General features: G+C 38.6%; 2 protein-coding genes across 2 annotated transcripts in view; one reads left to right on the top strand and one right to left on the bottom strand.

The window, feature by feature from the left end:
• Nucleotides 1–16,319, top strand: part of Rrp6 (exosome component Rrp6) — a 44,635-nt gene extending 28,316 nt beyond the window's left edge. The window contains 10 exon segments of the mRNA XM_074099562.1: nucleotides 4,530–4,651; nucleotides 5,112–5,275; nucleotides 6,473–6,653; nucleotides 7,430–7,578; nucleotides 8,305–8,443; nucleotides 9,609–9,647; nucleotides 9,649–9,734; nucleotides 11,093–11,210; nucleotides 11,290–11,367; nucleotides 15,842–16,319. Of these exon segments, the coding sequence (XP_073955663.1) occupies nucleotides 4,530–4,651; nucleotides 5,112–5,275; nucleotides 6,473–6,653; nucleotides 7,430–7,578; nucleotides 8,305–8,443; nucleotides 9,609–9,647; nucleotides 9,649–9,734; nucleotides 11,093–11,210; nucleotides 11,290–11,367; nucleotides 15,842–16,261 (1,496 nt within the window). The 3' untranslated portion in view covers nucleotides 16,262–16,319.
• Nucleotides 16,320–17,879: 1,560 nt separating this feature from the next.
• Nucleotides 17,880–22,825, bottom strand: LOC141436684 (uncharacterized). The gene is made up of 4 exons (XM_074099697.1): nucleotides 22,268–22,825; nucleotides 20,784–20,915; nucleotides 19,923–20,078; nucleotides 17,880–19,244 (listed from the first exon to the last, which is right to left on the bottom strand). Exons 1-4 carry the CDS (start codon nucleotides 22,808–22,810, stop codon nucleotides 18,912–18,914), a joined length of 1,164 nt encoding a protein of 387 aa, XP_073955798.1. The 5' UTR covers nucleotides 22,811–22,825; the 3' UTR covers nucleotides 17,880–18,911.
• Between the last annotated feature and the right edge of the window lie 667 nt (nucleotides 22,826–23,492).

The following is a 23,492-nucleotide window of genomic DNA, read 5'->3' as shown; positions in this document are numbered from 1 at the left end:
ACCTAGAAAGACGTGTAATAGTATGTGATATTTTTGATTGGTTCGATTGCATCGAAATAAATACTTGAATAATTGAGTGGTTTCGGTGTTACCAGGTTCCTTGACCCTTGATGCGTGGCTTTACTGGTACGTCCATGAGGCATATGTGCTATATGACCAGTGATGTAAATAATGGAGTTGTTCTTTCAATAAATAATAAACTTTATTACATACATTATAATAATTATTTTTATTCTTGAACCACATTTAGATATTGTTGATTGACTGGACAGCGGGAATATTTAACTTGTATCACAGTTTATACCTTTTTTTTGTTCTCAAAGTATTAGCTGAATCTAATGCCGACGTTGTTCACTAGCAGACCTGACCCCCTGATCCTGATAATTATTCTCAAACGCTGTCTAATGCGACATACTGCATTTTACTTACCCCAAAGAAAAGATTGTATGGTAGAACTGCAACTGTCACAGGCGGAACGGCAGTGATGGGCCTGGTAATTGCAGCCTGCTCGCGTGCTCGGACAGATGAGAGGAATAGAGCAACAAAATAATTAAAAGAAACTGGAATTAATCAAAATACCACGCACAGGACTTATCACGCTAACACACACGAGTAATATTTACCTCGATGTTTCGGCAACATTACAGTGGCCGTGGTCACGAGTAGACTGAAGTGTGGGGTGTCAAGTCTGCCTAGCAGCGCGAGTCCTTCGAACTACCCGCACTTGGTCATTTTTATTTGTCACCCCACACTTCAGTCTACCCGTGACCACGGCGACTGTAATGTTGCCGAAACGTCGAGGTAAATATTACTCGTGTCTAAAAATATATTGTTTCCAAAATAGTTACTTGATTTATAATGCATAATATTTGGCATGATAATTGGGATATGAATTTACTGTACCAGCGGGAAAATTACAAATTAATTATACCCACTGCCCGGTCAACCAGACTAGTTAGCCGTAGATCCTACAGGCAAAGAGCGCTCAAAAAGTAGCAAAGTAAATACATTCCCTTTTTACTCTTAGTATTTGAGGACATGTATAGTTATTTTCACACCTCACCTTCAGAAAAGTAACTTTTCCTCCCTGACGAGAGGGAGCAAAGTGGAACTTTTCTGTTCAAGGCTTTTCTAAGTATTTTATTGCAAATGCAATTTTTTGAAGTTGATAATTGTAAAGCCACGCCATTTTCTATGCTTATGCTTATGCTTCTTTAATAATACTCAGAATTTGTTATTTTCAAGTTGCTTAATGCTCGGTGTGAAAAGTTGTATGAGCCACTCGGGAGCAAAAATATTTTCATCTTGGGCGTTAACACTTGAATCCCTCATTACGCTCAGGATTCTACTTTAGAATCCTTCGCTACATTCTGGATTCTACAATAGAATCCTGAGCGTAGCGAGGGATTCTAAAGTAGAATCCTGAGCGTAATGAGGGATTCAAGTGTTAACGCCCAAGATGAAAATATTTTTGCTCCCGAGTGGCTCATACAACTTTTCACACCGAGCATTAAGCAACTTGAAAATAACAAATTCTGAGTATTATTAAAGAAGCATAAGCATAAGCATAGAAAATGGCGTGGCTTTACAATTATCAACTTCAAAAAATTGCATTTGCAATAAAATACTTAGAAAAGCCTTGAACAGAAAAGTTGCACTTTGCTCCCTCTCGTCAGGGAGGAAAAGTTACTTTTCTGAAGGAGAGGTGTGAAATAGTTATTTGTGTCACAAGGGAGCAAAATGGTATAGAAAATGACGTGGCTTTCCAAAAATTGTATTTGCAATAAAACACTTAGAAAAGCCTTGAACAGAAAAATTGCACTTTGCTCCCTCTCGGTAGGGAGGAAAAGTTACTTTTCTGAAGGAGAAGTGTGAAAAAAACTATTTGAGCATTTCTAAATAAAGTTTGTACATTTGATTTGCGACTCCTATTTGTGATAAAAAATTGCAGGTATGTAGAGTGAACGATACTGAGTCGTAATAACATAGTCTCTCAAAATGTCCCAATTGGTTTGTATGGAAATTTCCTGTTTTGTTACCAAAACTATGGATTTGCGGTAACAAAAAAGGAACTTTCCATACAAATTAATTGGGACATTTCGGGAGACTATGTTATTTAAACTCAGTGAACGATTCACTCTATCTACCTGCAAATTTTTCCCAAATCGGTGTCGCAAATCAAATGTACAAACTTTTTTAGAAATGCTCATTTTAGCACTGTAGCTTGCTGTGACAAAGTACCAAACTTTTCAGCTACCTATGAGCTTGACTGCTTCGAATTAGGTTTGATGCAACATCTGTCTCCGATGATGACGTGTCAGCTAAACTGAACGTTCCCGTAGTCTGCAAATACGACGGACTATTTGCGGTAGTTCTAGTTCCTTCACAAGACCTTGAAGAAAGAACTGCGTTATTTTTCCGCCTTTGTACCTTTGCAAGAACTGAAGATGCTACTGCGAAAGGAACAAAGACAAAAAAATAAACGCAGTTTTTCCTTCTAGTCTTGTAAAGGAACTAATGCAAAAAAAACGCAGTAGTTCCATCGCACGAACATCCAAAGGAAGCACTGCCAATAATCCAGTACGCACGACTACAACTCTGCTGGATCGGATAAAAATCCTAGCAGATAATACTTACAATAGGTAGTTATATGATACGAATTGACAACTGTTTTCGACTCGAAGGTAACAAAGGGAGTGTAGATAATTTTGGAACTGCTCGTAGTCTTCGGCTGATTGTGCCAAATCATCGGTTATGATTATCCTAACAAAATCAATTTATAGAGATATGTAGGTACAAAATTAGCACGGGATAGTTTTTTACCGCAATTTGATACCAGTTATCGGCGAGTGGGTGAACTTTTGCTGTTATGTAAGTATTTCGTAAGTATTTATTTATACCTATAAAGGCAAAACATGGCCTAAAAATGCATGAGATTTGGCAAACATACAATTGGAATTATGGAATACTCCTTGAGGATCGCAGAGGTGCAAGAAGTTTTTTTTTAATTCGAATACCTACACTACAGAATAGATTTTTTTCTTCAATGGGAGCGAAGCCGCGGGATTAAGCTAGTAATTATATATACGAACTGAGAAATCCAGATGCAGAAGCCTAGATAAACTCTTCGTCAACTCTTTTCATGGTTAGCAACTTATTAATAATTGATATTAGCAGCTTATGATTACTAATTCTCTACCAAAAGTCTTACCACAGAAATTGAGTGATGATGATGATGATAATTAGGTTAGTAAACTCTGTAAGCTTTTTATTACCTCTTTTGATAGAAAGAGCTTACACGAAGCTCTGTTCATAAACTATTAGGTATGTCTAAAGGCACTGTTACACATGCTCGTTACTAGCATGCTTATAAGAATGCTTATGAGCATGTTCATGGACTGAAGCAAACGCGTTCACACTTGCTTATTACCTTTCCCCCTTCCACCCCGTCTCGAGCTTGCAACTAATAAGCATGCTCGATAGTAGCATGTCCTGTTCACACATGCTACTAGTTAGCATTTGCTCAATAGTAGCATGCTTTCTTGCTACTAAAGAGCATGTGTAACAGTGTCTTAAGGGACTTTGGCCTTACGGATGCCCTTGATAAACTTGATTGCCTGTGCATTTCTGTGCGTGTCGTACAAGGTGACTAAGAGCCCTGGTGGCAGCGCTCTCTATTGCTAACTACGAATTCCAAACTCCAGCTCTGCGGCGTGGAAGGTAAGGACAAACCACCGCACTATTTTCCCAAGAAACTCGTCCTGTACATTTGCTACCGATTTTCAACCGACGACCATGACCACATTAGCAAGAGTAGTAACTACGAAAAGTAACTATAAATATAACCTGAATAATAGCAAGACCATCAACCAAGACAAGAAACCGTGGTCAGAATCTTGGTAATTTCTCAATTTATCGTACACATATTATGAACACTTGAAAGGCGTTTGGCTCGTATTATAATATGCGAACAGTTATCCAAGACCCTGCTTCTAATTATCAATAAAATACCTATAAATTTTATAGGTCGTAGTAAAATTTTCGAGTAAAGTACAGTTGGTACAAAATTTCGTGACTCGATAAAAAAATGTGAATATTACTCGAAGGAGTACCCCGATCGGGTAGCTAAGTGTCGCAATAGACTGGCGCTGTCTATTTGAGTGTGTGCGTGAGCTCCTAGTGTCCGTATACGGCCGCAATTGACGTTCAAAGTAAAGCACCTCGTTTGCGGCTTTGGCGGAATATTTCATTTCGAGTGTGGGGTCAAAAAATCGGTTACGCTTAGATACTCCCGCCACTAGTTTTTGGTGAAATAATTCTTCATAATTTACGAAAAAAACCTGAAAAAAGGAACTATTGATAACAGCGCCATCTAACGGGACATTGCTCATGAGCTAACCAGGAGCAAACCCCTTAAGCATAGCTATTATAAAGTCGCGGGTGACCAAAGAAATTCTTTAAGTTCATTGTATTTTAGAGTTAGTGGTTCGACTGGCTTCCCCTAATGTAACAAAATAACTTCGTTCCAGGTATAACTTGCCTTGTTCAGATATCGACGAACGAAGGCGGTGACTTCATTATCGACACACTGGCTCTACGTGAACATATACACAAGCTGAACTTAGTTTTCACTGACCCGAAGAAACTCAAGGTAAGTCTCGCCAATATCCATATCCACTTCAAATACTTATATAGCGTGAGACTTTAGATCTCTCAGTTGAATCTCTTCTGCATGCTTTCTGACAATTTGATACAGAAGTTCGAACAGGAAGTAACAGTTACAAGACAGTAAAGTGTTATCATATAATTTACCTCAACTGCATGTAGGCCATCCATGCAAAAGATCATGTTTAACTTTAAACTTAGCGGAGCAGTATGCGAAAGTATGGCTATTTCATTTCCTCGCAATCTTAGTGAAAAGCAGAGTGTAAAACTCGAGCATTAGACCCATTTTCCCCTCGACGTGTCTATCCACCCTCGCCATACCGGCTCGGGTGGCTATATGAACGTCTCGGGTAAAATGGCTCGTTTTATGCTCTTGTTGTACAATCTACTATTGCAACTATTGTGCATAAAATATTTGTTCCGGTTAACACCGTGTGTCGTCGCAGGTGTTCCACGGCGCGGAGATGGACGTGATGTGGCTGCAGCGCGACTTCGGCGTATACGTGGTGGGGCTGTTTGACACGCACCAGGCGGCGCGCGCGCTGCAGGCCGCCAGGCTCTCGCTGAAATACCTCTTGTGCAAGTACTGCCGCGTCGACGCTGACAAGAAGTAAGGGCGACGTGTTCTATGTAGCGTAGCACATAAGTACATATACTTTGTTTGAATAGGTATTTAACTAAATGTAAACAAACTTCGAATTAAATGGTCAAAATTAGTCATGAATTGGTTCACAAGTCACAAGAAGAGGAAACGAGGTAGACCTTTTAGACGGTGAGTTGATGACATTAAAGCCGTTGCAGGTAGCACATGGACAAGAGTGGCCAATAATAGAGAAGAATGGCGACAGTTGGAGGAGGCCTTTGTCAATTAGTGGCATACAGATCGATGCATAATAAAATTAGTAGTGAATGAGTGCACTGTATATTGTCTTAAAGTATAATATGTAAAAGAAAAAAAAATAACTTATTCAAACTGTCTGAATAAAGGCTATTATTATTATTATTATTAAACAAACTTCAGCTGCCAGATTTGGTACATTCAAGGATTTTAAACATTTTACTTATCTATCATTGTAATACAAACTAGACTAGAGTATTTCAATACAGAAATGCAAATGTTTAGATAGTTAATGGCGGAATTTCAATATTTAAGACACCAATTGACATCGATTTGTTTACATTTATTTAAATACCTATCAAAAGCTTGTACCCTTTCGTACTTTGTAATTTTACAGCCGCGTACGAAACGCCATGCAAGATTGTCAATGTGTCAATGCGACAAATAAGATTAAATAAGATTTTGGTAAAAAAAAAAATTAATACAAGTTTTTTTTGCTGTCTGTACTTTTTTGACCATACTTATATTGTCGCCCAAACTACATTTGAATACCAAATTTCAAGTCGATGCCATTAATCGTTAAAGAGTTCCGTCCTGTGGAGACGATCCTGGCCGGACTACCAGGATGTCACTATCAGATTATTGTATTGTCACGAGATTTACATAAGTTTACCAAAGTCGATCGGACTACTGGAAGTGGGTCAAATTTAACTTTAAATTTAACTCACAAGATTTGACCCAAACTGTTGATGCTGACTGTACGACTTTATTGACTTGACATCACAGATTTAGTGAATGTAAATGTTTAGATAGTTTAATGGGGTAATTTCAATGTTTAAGACACCAATTGACGTTGTTTTGTTTACATTTAGTTAAATACCTTTCCAAACCAAGTATAGTACAACATTTGTCTTCTAGACCATCGGTATGTTTTGTTTGTGACTTTACTGAATCAAACCCTCTCTTCAGGTACCAACTGGCAGACTGGCGCATCCGGCCGCTGCCCGACGAGCTGGTAACATACGCTCGCATGGACACGCACTATTTGCTTTACATTTGGCGACAAATGAAGGAAGAATTGTTGCGTAAGGGCGGCGGGCCGCAGCTGCTGCTTTCGGTGTTTGAGCAGAGCCGGCAGATTTGCGGCACGGTCAGTACCTTTAACCTCTTTAAGAATGTCATTTTAACCCCCCGACGCAAAAAGAGGGGTGTTATAAGTTTGACCGCTATGTGTGTCTGTCTGTGGCACCGTAGCTCTTAAACGGGTGGACCGATTTGAATGCGTTTTTTTCTTAATTTGAAGTCAAGTTTTTCTAGCGATGGTTCTAAGACATGTTTCATCAAAATCGGTTTAGCCGTTTTTGAGATATTGAGCTTTGATGTTTCAAAGTCGGGGGTTTTCCAACTTTTCGTTAATTAGGTTATTGTTGGCTGTACTTGCATTGTCTGTCATCCAAGCTAGATTTCAAGTCGATGTCATTGTCCGTTGAAGAGCTCCGTCCTGTGGAGACGATCCTGGCTGCACCACTTGCCACTATTTCTGTCACTAACAGATTATTTTATTGTAACACAAGTATGCCAAATTTCAAGTCAACTGACCTCTGGAAGTGGGTTGAAATTCAGTTGCTAAATTTGACCTGTATATATGTACATACATACATTGCAGGTTAAATAAAAGCTTGTAGTTTGTGATTTTGTCAATTTAGCCTGTGGCCGACCGTGGCGTTCAAAAGGTGTATATACACTAGTAAAAAATATAATAATAATGATTTATTCAGAAAAAATGCGGTACAATTAAAAAATACATTCTTTTGATACTACGTAACACGTGTGCCTGAACTAAGGTTACTAAGTGAACCCTCTATCTCAGGCTAACGAGCATATGTACAAACCAATAATATATATATATAATTTTTTTTTTTACAGACATACAACAAGACGGTAGTTCACGAGAACAGCCATTTGTCGCTGTATCTGCGTTCCAAGAAGTCGTTCAACTCGCAGCAAATGGCGGCGCTCAAGATGTTATACAAGTGGCGCGACGCGCAGGCTAGAGCGTTGGACGAGGGAACCATGTTAGTACACCTTTACTATTAATTTTCACCATAGGGAATATTACGTAAAACTCTGTGCGCAGGCGGCGACACTAGCACAAACCGTAAACAAACCGCCATGACAACGTCAGTTCTCTTTATAGTTTGTCGCCATGACAGATCATGAAATATTTATTAGCAACAAAATAACATGGTATTTTTTTTTACCGTACAACGGCAAAACCTACTAGACACTGGCAAAATTGTCCTCCAATGGACAGATCCATATTTAAAAAAAAAAACAACAAAACATGATATTTAAATCGATAGTAACGATAAAGATATATTTCCAAAAAAATATTGAAACTATATGTTATTATGGCATCCTACGGCCATTTAAAAGATATTTAGAGCGTTTTGAGATTATCCGAGCTGATATCGGTATCTAGCGGGTCCAAACCATTAACCAACGTTGTTTTGCCATATCAATCATTTTAAGTGAATATTTTACTAGGCAAATATAAAATAAATTACTTCTTGTAAGTGTGTGGGGATGTGATCTATAACTGACAGTTACGAAACCCATGAAAATTTTGTATGGGATTTTTTTTTGTCGATTTTCCAATGTTTTTAATAGTTATTCTGCTATTCAAAACGCAGACAAATACAACAAATTATAAATCATGAAAATCGGTCCAGCCGTTCTCGAGTTATAAGTGTTCGAACAAACCTGACTTTGTTTTATATATTAAGATTGTTTGTCGACAGATATCTGCTCCCTAATCATATGCTGCTCCAATTGGCGGAAACTCTCCCGCGGGAGGTCCAGGGTGTCAGTGCCTGTTGCTCCCCCATGCCGCCGTTCGTCAAACAGAACCTGATCGCGATACACCGGATGCTGCTCTCGGTAAATATCATAAGATAGAGAGAGAGAATGAGCGTCCCATCAGGTGACACGCATGCTCGTTTGCGCCTCTTGCATAAAAATAAGTTTTCTGTTAAAAAAAACATTTTTAATAAAAAAAAATGCCGACTGTACTTTTTGTAGACCGTAATTGCATTGTCATCCAAACTACATTTCCGTACCTAATTTCAAGTCGATATATAATATTAACCGTTGAGGCGTTCCGTTTTGCGGAGACGATCCTGGCCGGGCCACCAGGATGTCACTACCAGATGATTGCATTGTCACCAGATTTACATAAGCATGCCAAATGACCACTGGAAGTGGGTCGAATTCAACTTGCAAGACCCGCCCGCACCCCGCACCTCGCACATATAGATAGTGCCACGAGAGTTGAAGTGAATGATTGATTACACACACAGCTACAAAAATAACTCATTGCGCAAAAGGATAATGAATTAAATGAATGAGTAAATTTCAAAATCCTGCTGTCGTTACACGACATGTGGCTGTGTGTGTAATCAATCACTTCAACTCTCGTGGCACTACCTATATATAGGACAGACGTACCGGTTTTGGCCACCAAGCCCGTTTTTGGCCAGTTGACATTTGAAGTCATATATAAAGAGTTATAGTATTAAATAGTAGATTGATAACCGAGGGTGGAAAGTGACCCATTTCACCCGAGATATTTCTGGCGCTCCAACGAAGTGAGACTAACTAAAGAAAGACATGGAATATGTTCGTGACGTAATAAAGATCAGATTTCTTGTTTCAAACGGATGTTCGGCGTCCAACCTCCAGTGTTGTATATAAGCTGGTCACGACGTGCATCTAGATGGCCATGCCGAAACGTGAAAAAAAAGTGTCATTGACGTAACTCAATTATCTTCGACTCCGCGGCTAATCGAAAAATTAAAAAAAAAATACTTTCCACCCTAGAGATGAAATCGCAATTTTCCACCCGGCTATCTACCCATGAAAATTAAACTTTCCGAACAGGGAAGATGAAAATAATATGTTTAGTGAGGTTTCAAAAGCTTATACAGAAACGAATAAAGTTTGTAATGATTTATTACTATAAATTTATTTCAAACGTATATTTAAACAATAAATGGCCACAAACGGTCCTTCTGCCCTATATACAGCGTGTTTCTATGTTATACAGTGCCGCGAGCTCCCTGTAGAGCCGCAACTTTACCCCATGCCCCGCCGGCATTCACAGCGTGATCAACTCCCAGCCCACCTCCAGTGTCTTCCAGCTTCACGACTTCGCACACTATAAAGAATACAGGTACCTAGAACCAATATACATGCAACTAAAATTGTTTCATAATAAACTACGTTATACAAGTTCAATTCAGTAAACAACAGTAAGCTAGTTGAGAGAGCAAGATAAATGCGAACTTTTCCGATAAAATACGATGGCAAAACATTATTTACTACATCTGTGCCGTCATATCAGAGAACCCGGCAAGAAATTCAACGAGTTATTTTTTTTTTTTTTCAACAAATTAAATTTTTTGATGGTTTTAAAGTAAACGTCCGAGCTACACCCTGCTGTTATCTCTATTGCTAATGAAATAACTACATAATTAAAGATGAAAACTATCTTGACAGTGACGAGAACTCGTACGTTTACCTTACATCACAAGTATTTCTTCATAAGTACAGCAAATACTGACTGCGATAGAGTTCTACCAAGTGTCACGCGTAAGCTTGTCAAGGTTACATAAATACATTTCGTCACTACTTAAAAAAAAAACTGGTACATCAAAATAGATAATTTTTCTGAGTGAACTTTATGAACTACGTCAAGGTTCAATTTTGTTGACATATTGATTTTTACGAGATTTATTCAAAGTAGCAACTATTTTTAACACAGTAGATTCGCTATTTGGAGTAAGGGATCGCCAATGTGGATTGGTATTATTTTGAAAAATGCCTGTCCGTCCTGAGCTGTTGGTCCGTCCAGAACACGCCATAGAACTGCTTGTTCGAAATACAGTGTATACATATAAGGTGCTAGCAAGTTCGGTACCAATATCTGTAGAGCTGACAGTACTCGGCTCTTGGAGTACATTTGACTATAAAACATGAAAAAACAGCTTATTAATGAGGTATTTCTTACAGGCTTCTTCACTATAAAAAAAATAGAAAAAAAAATACCGAACATTTGACATTTACTTATGTAAAACAGCGGTGTTCACTTGACTGGAAATATTAAACATCTTGACAGTTAAATGCACAGAAAATACGGGCAGAATTTTATTTTGTTCGGAAAATTAAAACTAAAAAATTCATAATTAGTTTTCTTAATTTCTATTTTAAGTTTTTTTTTTAATGTAAAGACAATATGGTTACCTAAATTGTTAGCATTTTGTATTTTTAAAACTTTGTCTGGTTCCATTAATTCTAGGTTCCAGTTAATCCTATTCTTAGGACTGTGACCACCTCCCTCGAACTACCTATGCCAATACTGTGATAATTCTGAATGAGAGGTGTGAAAAAATATTTTTTGGGCTGTCTGAGATTCTCAAGTATGTAATTAACACCTTGTATAGGCCGAGATGATCATGAATCCGTAACAAATGTTTGCAAAGAAATGACTAAAACGGGCAGCTGTGTAAAAAAACTTGTAAATGGTTACAGCGACGAGCAGCCAGTGGACCTGGATCGCACCGCCTTTATCCTCGCCGATCTGGACAAGTTCCAGCCGGACATACAAGCCTTTGTGCCTACGTATAATACAGACAGTTACTGTGCTATTGTAAGTACTTGAATAAAGAAAATGAAACAACACACCAATTTATTCTGAACTGAGTGAAACAGCACGTTTGATATTGCAGGTTTCCGATTTGAACGTCGACGCGAAACAATTCGTACCTCCTTATGACAGATACAGAAAATATCGGTCGTTAGCTCAGGTATTTGGATTTTATAATCGTTTGGTTTTCTAGCATGTGTTTGTTAGATTTAGTAACACTTAGGAACTAAAAATAATTAGTTTGCACACCCGTGGTTTAGGTAGGTAAGCGCGGGTGAGCAAAGTAATTGTTTTATTACATTGATATAGACCTTTGCAAAGCAAAGGCCTGTTTCACAATTCAGTGATGTATCATATGTGACAGATAAGTGTCCGTCTCTGTTTAATCGGACAAAACAAACAGAGACGACATCACTGATATCTGTCACATAAAATTTATGAATGATCGGTGAAATAGGCCTTTAGAGTGAATTACACTAAGTTACCTGCAGCCAATGTCAGACTCGCCGGACAAAGCTAAGTTACTGTTAAGGTACTAATTTAGTGTAGCTCACGGTCAATCTAGAAGTTTGCAATGTAGTTTGAAAGCGATTTTCGTCAAAAATGGAGACATTTGGGTAAGACCGCGAAACGTTTCAAGCGCCGTACCTTTGCCGCTAGCAAAATCGACGCATAGGTCCATGAAGTAATATCAATTACAGTACAGGCAGCAGCAGAAGTGGATGAGCAGTTATAGTGCTCAAAATGATCTACACATGAATCTATACTCCGTGTTTTTAAGCATTAGAAAGAAGGTGAGCGTTCTTGACGTGCCTTTTTATTGAAAAACACTTCTGAAAAATAAGTCTAAATAAGTCTAATACTAGTCTTTCGAAATGCAAATAAATTTCCTCCAAAAAACAATTTTAATAGCATCAGACTTAATTTGAGGTTTGCTTACGATGTCCGGGCCCCTATTGCTACGACAACCATCTACCAGCGCAGTGCTACTTACGTGGCTGCAAAAGTGTATAACACATTGCCTGTAGAAATTAAGTCACTCAAACACACAAAATTTTTGTCAGCTCTGAAAAAGTTTGTTATCGAGTTATGTCCATATAGCTTAAATGAATATTATAATTTTAACTGTTAGTTATTAAGTGAAATGTATCTAGCTACACCCACTGGGTAAAATTATATTGATTCTACCTGTATTGCATAACATCAGCATGTACCTTATACATATAATTTATGGCTTTATTAAATAAAAAAAAAAAAAAAGTCACAGCAAATAGTAACAATTAGCAAGGACATATGATCATTTGCATGATTTTGTTGTCATAAGTAATAGTTACTGTTTTTTTAAAAACGTTTTGCAATAAAAAAGACTCGTCAAGATTGTTTACCCTTTTTCTAATGCTAAAAAAACGAAGTATACTGTCGAGGTAACAAGAGAGCGTGTAGATCATTTTGAGCACGACAACTTCTACGCTCGGCACTGGTAGGAGTGGTCAGTTTACTTTGTTTTCCTGAAGATTCAAACGAGAAAAAAAAAGAAAGCTGATCTTTTGTTATGAATTCTGAACGACATTAGCAAACCGGTTTAAGTGTACCTCAATATTTCGCTAAAAGTGTGTGGCTTTCATAGGTCATTGGTTTTAGTTCTTAATGTATTCGTAGATTTTGATGGAACGGTAGACATGGCGGTACAATCGTTTCCTGGCATTGCCCATTTATATTTGTCACTAATTTTAAAAAAAAGCTCAAATCTCCAAACTCTAATCTTACCCATCGAACTTTACGTATACATAAAGCTTGTTGTTAGTTACAATTAATTGGCGATTTAGTTGTATTTACGTACGTAACATTTCGAAATGTATGTAACTGTTAAGTTTAAAACTGAGGCCGTATTGTCTAATGCGCTGACGTTTGCGATCGCATTCACCGTCTCTTTCTACCCTCGTCTGATACCGTCTGACATAAAGAAGTGGTGAAAACAATTATTATGATTCCAAGTATGTTAAAGTACGGTCGCGGAGCACGAAGAATTTCGCACAATGACCTCTCAGTCGCACATATTCACTCGCAGCAACATTTCAACAATCGGAATTCAGGACTGATTTTTCGCAGACAACCCTATACCACCGTGTTCGTAATGAAATAATCTTTATTTTCATTTAACTTTCACTCATTAAACCAGACCGGTGCAAGTTACTAGTATCGATTTACCTGTTTGTACCTGTCTACCCGAGAGTTGTGGCGAGAAAAAAATAGGCAATCTAACGTTTGCATTTAGTAATTAATCATATCCTGGACTGAAATTTTCAAGACAACCCATATGCAATATATTTATTGCCATATTAAATTTAATATAAAATACGTTTCATCCATTAACCAGCTCGGTGAAGGTCGTTCTTAAACGGATCTTAGACTACATTTTGCGCGAGCAACAGAGACACATAGTGAAAAGTCATTGTACGAAATTCTTCGTGCTCCGCGACCAGACTTTAGACAATAATGCCTCAGCATTAACTTTTCCAGCGAGTTGCCATTACTGTGCTTCAATGTTCTGTTTACATCGGTTTGTGACACGAGCTTTTTTCAGAGTGGTGAATATTTGAATTAGGCGACTTTATTAACGCTTGTTTCTGATCTGCAGGGCTACTACGAAACTCGTAACTCGAAGTTCGTGTCGTGCGGTCCCACTCACTCTCGTATTAAATTGTATAAATGTCAGAGGGACCGCACGACACGAACTTCGAGTTTCGAGTTTCGTGGTAGCCCTGCTGGGTCGTTTAAAATGTTGTTAACCACGGACCAATCAGCCTTTAGACGTCTCGTATAATTTACCTTAAAAAGTTATTACGATAAAGTTTCGGTGTGCGGATGGGGGTAGTGAAGGAGAAAGTGTTAAAAACACTACTTTTGTAGTGCACGTACCGGCTCGGGTATAATGGCTCGTTTTATGCTGTCGTTGTACAATCTACTATTTATTATACTTGCCGATGAAAAGTTATATCTTGTTGTGCATGAACGTTCGGCTGTGTTTCCCACAATACTTCGCACTACTGTATCTTAGTATGTTTTCTTTAAACGTTTTCCTCTGTGTTTACTAGAACGGCGTAGCATATTGACAGATCTTATACGGGTTGACAGCAAAAAGTTGTACCGTGTTGACGGATAGTTAACCATAAAAAAATCGAATGACTGAAAAAAAAACAGTTGTGACACGAAAATAAGCCATGCAAAAGTAAGATTGATTGCCTGTCACACAACGGAATGTTCTGGAGTATTTAAGTTAAGCCCAACTTCTTGTACTCCATCCGTAGGTACTTGGTCGAAATAGAGAGTGAGTGATTAAGTATGTTTCGGGAAGGGTCATCTTTAAAGCGGCTCGTAGACGGGCCATATTTTCACTGCAATTTGTGGCCGGCAACTATTGGTGTCCCTCTTTTACTCACATGTTAGACAGGGACACCAATAGTTGCCGGCCACATATTGCAGTGAAAATATGGCCCGTCTAGGAGCCCCTTAACAAATTATCATGTCTAGAGCGTGGTTGGTCCGTGTTATCAACGTAGTAATGAGTAGCGTGCACGTCATGGAAAAAACAAAGTAGCTAAATTTTTCAGTCTATAATTTCAGTTTATATTTTTATATTAAACATTTAATTTTACTGATTAGACATTAAGGCTGAGTTTCAACCAGAGATGTGCGAGGATGTCTTAGGAGGAATTTGTTTTTCATGAACCAATAGAAACGCTTAATTGACATATCCTCGTTCAGCGCAGCTCTAGTGCAAACAGCTCGGCGGAGCGAGGAGAGGTTTATGACAAACATTGCTCGCACATCTCTTGTGGAAACGTAGCATTAAGTCACGTTCTTGCAAGTGTTTGGGAGTAGGTCCTGCTGAATATTAACTTCCTTTTTTTTAATGAATGCCTTTGACAATCAGCTGTTACATTTGCCTCTTCATTCTCGTGGTGTTGCTTATCGTCGGTGATTCTGCAATACCGCATAACTAGCATTTTCCATAAGGTTTAATTTTCACTGCACTAACAATACTGACATTGTACTGTTCTGACAGTGAAAATTGTACCTTATGGAAAATGCTAGTTACGCGATATTGCTGTATCACCGACCGACGTTATGTCTTTTGACTTTCAGTCGTGCCTTTTCTATTTGTCTTTATCAATAAGAAATGAGGAAGATTCCGATTAGCTTAAAAATTGGTAGAGAGGGTAAACGAAATAGCCTAAATATGTTTCTCAAAATGTCCTAATTATTTTTCATGGAAACTTTCTTTTTGGTAAAATAAAATTATTTTTGTTTTTTTTTTTTTGTAACAGAAACAGAAATTTGCATGAAATTGAATTGAGACCTTTTGTGAAGCTATTATTTATTTAGGCTCAGGTTCATTTACCCTACGTAGTTGTGTGTAGGTTTCGATGACCGCATGACCAATTTTTTTTATAAATTAAACTTTTTGAAATTAAATATAATTTTTAAAAATACTTCTTCATTATACTATACGAAAAGCCGTCATAATTAGAAGCCTAATAATATAGCACTTTTCAATGTATCATTTTATCTGACGTGACGGATACTATCCCTCCGCAGTCCTCTAGACATTAACAATATGTACATGTTCACAGATGGAAGAGATGAGGGAGTTCAGAGATAAAGAAGCAAAAATAACAGCTATAGGTAAAGGCGACGAGTTGATTAAAACCGAAGTCCTTAATAAGTTACAACAGGCAAAGTCCCAAATCGAGCACGACGTCAAAGCTGCTAAAGAAATAAACGGCGACATAAATTACGAAATTATCAAGTTGGGCAGTGAAGAAGAGAACGGGGCGAAGATTCGTAAGCGAAAGATGTCGGCTGAAAGCGAACAGCTGCCGCGCGTCAAAGTGTTAGAGAGCAAGGAGTTGAAACCGAATGTTAAGCACAAGCCAGAAGCGAAAAATGATGTTAAACCGTACCTATATAAAAACGCGAACTACAAAAAGTTTTACGATAACACCGCTAGAGCGCACAAGCCTAAGACCAAGTTTAAGAATAAGAAGCATTGATGGTACTTTATTATACTTTTAAGTGAAAGTAAACGATTATACATAGATACTTTACTAATCCTGGTTTCATTCTGTAGCTCACAAAATTAGATTCGACTAGGTATAGTAGGTACTTACGTATAGGATGTAATTTTTTTGTGTCTGCAACTAAGGACTACTGAACCGATTTTAAGAAGTTATTCATCATATCATAAGTTTATGGTAAAAAAATCATTTTTAATACAAGCTTTTTTGCAGACTACTTTTTGTTGACTGTACTTGTATTGTCACCTAAACTACATTTGCATACCAAATTTCAAGTCGATGCCATTAACCGTTGAAGGGTTCCGTCCTGTGAAGACGATCCTGGCCGGATTACCAGGATGTCATTACCAGATTATTGTCTTGTCACGCAATTTATATAAGTATACCAAATTTCAGACGACATAAATTCAGGCGACCGCTAATCAAAGACAAGGATGCACTAAGATTGGTTTTTGGAGTCTTTTTGTATTTTTTATTTCAACTTCAAATTTGATTGCTTAATAGCGACATCTCTTGTCCGGGTGAGCGGTTAGTTCCAATGGAGTGCTGAAAGTTTCTCGATGAGGGCTAAATAGCATAGATGTCGCTGGTGTCGCTGCTAAGTGACTAAATAAGAAACAAACAAGCTGAGATATGTGGTGCATAGGAGAAATTCGTGTCTGTACTACTGTCCAGTGGTGGTGTAGCGGTATAGCACGCAGCACGGAATGCTGAGGACCTGGGTTCGATTCCCAGCGCTTGTCTCTTTTTCTGGTTTTTCTGTGCATCTATGTTTCAGTTTGTATTTTCGATTTCTCAACCACTGGCAAAAATATATATCGCTAGATGGCGTTAGTATAGAAGTTCCGTTTGATATTATAGCCTTGAATTGAGTGCTATCGGCTCATTTATTTATTTAACCAATCAATAATGTGACGCAGATGTCGAAGTTGTCAAACGGACCTCACGATACCAGCGCAAACGAGCCTGAGGGACTGCTCCGAAGTTCGAAAATCGAAGTTCGTAACGGACCGTCCCTCTCGCTCTCGTATTAAATAGTATAAGTGTCAGAGGGATCGAACGACACGAACTTCGATTTTCGACTTTCGTAGTAGCCCTGCTGTCGCAGGAACCCTCATTGGCCGTCTGTGCCGTTTTACATACAGTTTCTGAATACTTAGCCTAGGTTCAGCCACGGTGGGAACCGCGCGGTTTTAGCACGCTGTCCTTTTTTAAAGTATCGCTTGAGAAAGAGACGGTGCGTAAAAACCGTGTGGCTCCCGTCGTGGCAGAACGCAGATTTACTGTCCAGCAAACCAACGTTAAACCACGAGGCCTGTCAAGCTAGGACCAATTCAATTCTTAGATAGGCTCTAAAATCTGTGTCTGAACAGTCTTAGCCTTGCAGCAAAACAGTCGAACTACGAGGTCTGATCAAGCAACTGAATTAGGACGTTATTAGGACCAATTTTTCAATTCTCAAATAAGCCTTGTTTCATTGATATCCCTTAAAATTTATGAATGAAATAAGAGCTGAACAGGAGATTATAAATTCGGGTCATTTCTTTATTAATAGGTAAACGTTTTCTAATTAATTTAAAATGAAAAGGCATGGTCTTGGGAAAATAAAATATATTTACTACCTTACGAATAGCTAAATGGCTGGCGACTTGTCAATAACTTAAGTTAGGACATATGAATACATACACTACATGAAACTCAAAGGGAACTGTGCAAACATTAATTACTACAAAGACTGTGCTAGGTGTGCTTTTACTTGTCGCAGGAAGTATACATGGAATGGTTACCTCTCGCTCAATCTGATTCAGTATGAGCAAGAGGTGAACACATTACCTCTACTCTCGCCATATAAAACTACCTACTTTTACATTATAAACAGGTCTATCCGGATAAACCACCTAAAATGGCGCTTAATCATTTTTTGCTTTATTTAAGTGCTCTTACTGGTTTATTTATCTACTGGTAGTGTCATTTTACTATGATTCCTGCGACACTTGTATCTAAAGAAGGGTGAAGCGTATTTTTTTGAGTTGTGGGTCGCGTTATTGGTTTCGTAGTCCCGTACCGGGTGTGGCCTGTAATATGAGCAAATAATGAAAACATAGATCATACTCCTCAAACTGAACAAAATTAGTTCAGCGACTTTTAAAAATAATTTGTTTTTAAAATTTTATTACACTTTCAAGTTTATTCGAAGAAGCAAAGCAAAATGTTTGATATTTGTACCGTGACAGGTGACGTCAGTTGTGTTCTAGGATGGCGTATATTGATAGCAGTATTTAATTTAGTATGAAAAAGGGAAAATCCAAAGATTCCATTATTTTTAAAAGTCGCTGAACTAAACATTACTTTCATTTGACGAGGACGATCTATGTTTTAATTTTTTGCTCGTATTACAGGCCACACCCGGTATATGTAAAACTCATTTTGTATCGCTGTGTGGCACTAACTGGACTTTAGTATAAAACCGAATTCAGCAGAAAATACGTGATTCACAACTCAAAAAAATACGCTCGTCTAGCTTTGCCCAATGTCAAAAAGTCATTAATATTTTTCGAAAGCTTACATACTGTCACAAAAATCATCGTAAAGTAACTACAGTTAACACTATGCATTCGGCAATTATTTATTCTGACGTATCATCCGAAATGTCCTCTCTGACTTTGATCTTGTTTTTTCCTGATCGGCGATTGTTATAGCCAGAATCATTCCTCTCCTTGGTCACGCCTTTGCCTTCTACAGTTTTCGTCCGAGCTTTGACGTGGAATTTCTTATACCGACTGCTGTTTGCCTGATGTTCGTCTTCTTTTTTCTTCTTGTGCGCTACGTGGACGTGGCTTTCTGTTACGGCGGATACTTTGTTGTCGTCTTCGGTGGTGAGGTCGCGTTTGAGGGCGCTCTTGAACGTCTGACCTCGGGTTGGCTCATGGAGAGAGAATGTTATTCTGTCGTGGTGTATCTGGAAGTTCAATAGAGATTATAGAGAACAGTAGTAGAATAGGGAATATTACTGCAATCTGCTGCCGTCAGAGTGCAGCACTAGCACAAAACCGTAAACAGTTTTTTGAGTAGGTATCTTATATGCCATAATATCATTATTTCATTTTTTTTTTAAATATGGCTCTATCGTTACTATTGATGTATATATCATGTTATTTTGTTACTAATAAATATAATCATGATTTCTATAGGTACTAATACTCTTTGGTCATGATCTGTCATGGCGACAAAATAAAGAAAACTGACATTGTCATGGAGGTTTGCGCTAGTGTCGCCCCCTGCGCAGAGCTTTACCTAATATGCCTTAATTTTCAAACGTACTTCAAACGCTATGACTTCTTTCAGTTCATCATTCTGATTGATGGTCCAGAGTGCTTCTTAACTTGACTGTTGCGGTTAAAGTAATCCAATCCAATACCAGGTCATTCTGGGGCGACAAATACGGGCTAGGATACTAACACACCCGCGGTTTCAACACGTTTTCCATCAAATCAACACATCGGATCGACAAGCGCAGCGTAGGACATCCGCCAACGAGATGGATGAATTGGTTAAAGTCGCGGGTCCACGGTGGAAGCAAGGCAACTGGAGGTCTATGGGGGAGGCTTATGTCCAACATGATAAGTTAAATATGTACCCTGTACTCCACGTTGATGACGCACTCTTCCTCGTCCTCGCAAATGAGCGAGTTGACGTCGGCTGGCTTGGCGGCGTTGGCGGGGCGGTGGCCCACCCGCACGAAGCGCCACAGGGATCGGATGCGGGGCCCGCACGAGCGGACTATTTCGCTGACCTGTCGCATCACGTTACTTTATTAAGCGTTTATACCTGCTGAGCTGGCAACGCTACATTTTTGTTAGTTTTTCTCGATTATTCCAAAAAATGAGGGCTATCGTTTTTCGTCTTTCTAGATGGCGCCACTGTTGCGTGAGGTTTTTAAATGTGGCTTTCAAAGTCTGTTATTACGGGCGTGAAAACAAAGTTTAGATTAAAATCATATTTATGCACCTTAAAATCGTACCATAAAAATATCGAGCAATCACAGTGTTGCGTAGTCCCGTTTTGTTCGGTAAAAAAGGGGAGGACAAAAGTTTCCGAAAGACAAAACTGTCTCAAAACACAGACATTCAGTGCCCCGTAACGCATATTTGCCATAATTAATTTCAGGTAATGCAAAATATTTACAAAATTATTCTAATTATAAAAAAAAACCCGCGTAGCTCACCCAAAAACTAAACTTGACATTTCGGAGACCTCACGCTACATTAGCGCCTTTAGCGGCGAATTCATACGCGATAGCCCTCATTGAATGAAAGTTAAAAATGTGGTCTGTTAGAACTGTTCTTAATATACATAAGTATAAGATAATGTGTCTACTGCAATAATTATTCGTGATAGACTTTTATTTTCTTTAAAAACCGTCAATAAACATTTGTTCGTTTTTAAAGAGTATAAATGTCTATCACGAATAATTATTGCTAATTGCAATTAGACCTACCTTCATCTGCTCGCCTCCGTCGCAACCGCCCACGTTGTGAGGCTCGATGCCGAACGCATTGAGGCAGGCGCGGTCGTCCGACATCAGCGAGTCAATTTGGAACGCGCACTTTGGCAACGCGTCTGTGCGTTCCTGTTATGAAATGTGTAATTAAATTTTGGATCTACGTAGATGACTACGTTTGCCGCGTCTTGGCAAACGTAGTGTAGGACGCCCTCCTGCCATGTGGAGCGACGATCTGCGGAAGGCTGCTGGTAGCTGGATGCTAGCCGATGACAGCGCGCAATGGCGCTCATTGGGGGAGGCCTATGATGATGATGATCACCTCAATATCCAATTAAAGCAAATATCTTTACTTGTTTTGTAGGTGGTAGGACCTTGTGCAGGGTCCGCCCGGATTGCTACCACCATCTTGCTCGCTAATCCTGCCGTGAAGCAGCAGGGCTTGCACTGTTGTGTTTCCGCGTGGAGAGTAAAACAGCCGGTGAAATTACTGGCACTTAAGGTATCCCATCTTGGGCCTCTAGGTTAGCAACACATCTGCTATACCCCTGGTGTTGCAGATGTTTATGGGCGGCGGTGATCTCTTACCATCAGGAGACCCACTTGCTTGTTTGCCATCCAGTCAAATAAAAAAAAAATGTTTTTGTTTTAGTCGCATAATTAAGCTCCGTGTACTAGTGTATTAGGTCTGAAAGTTTAATTAACAGTAGGCAAGGCGAGCCGGATATCGAGTACAGTGTAGTCAAAGAAGCTGAATCAGGTAATCATAGCGAAATTGATTATGAAAGGGTCCCACCCCGGTACGTGAGCCAGTTTCCTCGACTCGAGATTAATTTTGATTATGACGTCATGTTGGCAAATAATTTTGGCAACCAAATGGGAATCTAGCTGTAACGGCGTGACATCACTGCTGCTATCCAGCCTTCAAGCAATCACAAGTTTGAGTGAAAACGAAGTGATTTATTTAAATAACTTTTAAGTTTTCGTTTTTGTTCCTACAGTGATTCTGTGATTGTCTGTCAAATCAGAAATACAAGATATCACAACCCCACGTATGCTTGACACTGATCCGTGTTTTTAATACTATCTTTTTGTATTTTTTTTAATCAGCAGATCTTGTGCTTATTGAAACTGATGAGACTAGAATTCAGTATTTTTTTAGTTCCCGTATACGACATACGTACACTCATCTACTATCTAAAATATCTGGCAATCTGCATTCACACTTGTGTTACCGATTTGACATATATTTCTTCTATTACTTTATGCGTCTTTTAACCTTTTCGACGCCAACGACCTATATATACGTCCAGTCCATTACTTCAATGCAAAAGCAACCTTCGTCCAATTGTGTTAAGGTTCAATTTTAGGCATCGCAATATGGAAGCCTGGCGTATGGATGTCTTTTCTATTTGACGTGGCGGCGAAAAGGTTAAAAACATGTTTCAACTTAACTAGTAGGTAATTTAATAATCTCTTACCCATCCAACATCGTCGCAATGCTTCGGCTCCTCATAGCAAATGTAATAATTGATAGCTTTCGACCCATCAGTGCGTTTCTCTGTCGACCAAGTATACCAGTTCTGACCGAACATAAACATGCTGTTAATATGGCTCTGCTTGTAAATCAAAGGGAATAGCACTTCGTTCGGATGCAAGGGGGTAACTGGCTTCTCGGTCGTTGACTTTTCTTCCCTATGTGTTTCTTCCCTCCGCGTTTCTTCCCTTCGCGTTTCTTCCCTCCGCGTTTCTTCCCTCCTGGTATCATCCCGTCTCGTTTCTTCTTCGTTCTCCCTGTCCTCATGTTTCACAGTTTTTTTAAGGAACGGTAGCATGGTCACGGGTCTTTTATGATCCCATGCTTCAGTTCTGGTTTCAGTTTCGTCCATTTTGGAGTCGCCTTCATCAGAATGCACGAGCACTCTGACTTTGACGCCGAAAGCCGCTTGTAGGACACAGAAGCAGACGATGTAGCTAAGCCGCCACATTTTAGAGTGTGGAACGTTCTCGTTGACGCCTAGCATTTCAGGTATATTTTGGAAATCGAGAGGAAGTTGTGCATTCGCAGATCGATAAGAATTATGTTTGTAAACAAAAGGAAGTCCGGAGCGTTTAGAAAGCAAAAGAACGCTCTATTGTGTTCGCGGGGGTAGCGACGCGGCTCCTTTTTTTAGGGCTTATCCTCTTTATATTGTAATGTTATAAAACATTTAAATGAAAAAACCTCCTCCTTTTTAAAGTCGGTTAAAAACTAGAAATAGCTGCTTTTAAAATAATCCTCATTATTTTTAAAAATAAAGCTACATTTATACTCTTATAGGTTATAAAATATTTGTATAATTTGTTCCGGACTTGTATTGCTTCACGAATTTAAGTTATGAATATGAGGGTGGAACAATAAAGCGAAAGTCATAGATTATTGCTTTTATTTGGGTACAAAGATTGTAGAGTATAAAATAAAAATACTGCATTTGGTATCAACCTTTTTTTCATAAAACTTTGATTATGAAAATTAAGCATTTCGACAAATACATGTTTTACATCTATAAAATAAAATTAAAGCATAAGATGTACCTCTAGACTAATTTCATTATTTCATTTATCTATATAGAGATTGTATAATCGTATAGTACAAATAAAAAAGCGAGTGAAGTTTGGACCATTGTTAGGAATTAAAGTTTTCCATAGTGCTCAATATTTTACATC

The sequence above is a fragment of the Choristoneura fumiferana genome, chromosome Z, assembly GCF_025370935.1.
Source record: "Choristoneura fumiferana chromosome Z, NRCan_CFum_1, whole genome shotgun sequence".
In the NCBI taxonomy this organism is placed as follows: domain Eukaryota; kingdom Metazoa; phylum Arthropoda; class Insecta; order Lepidoptera; family Tortricidae; genus Choristoneura; species Choristoneura fumiferana.
Note: the sequence above shows the minus strand (reverse complement) of the source record. Positions and strands in the feature narration are given on the sequence as shown.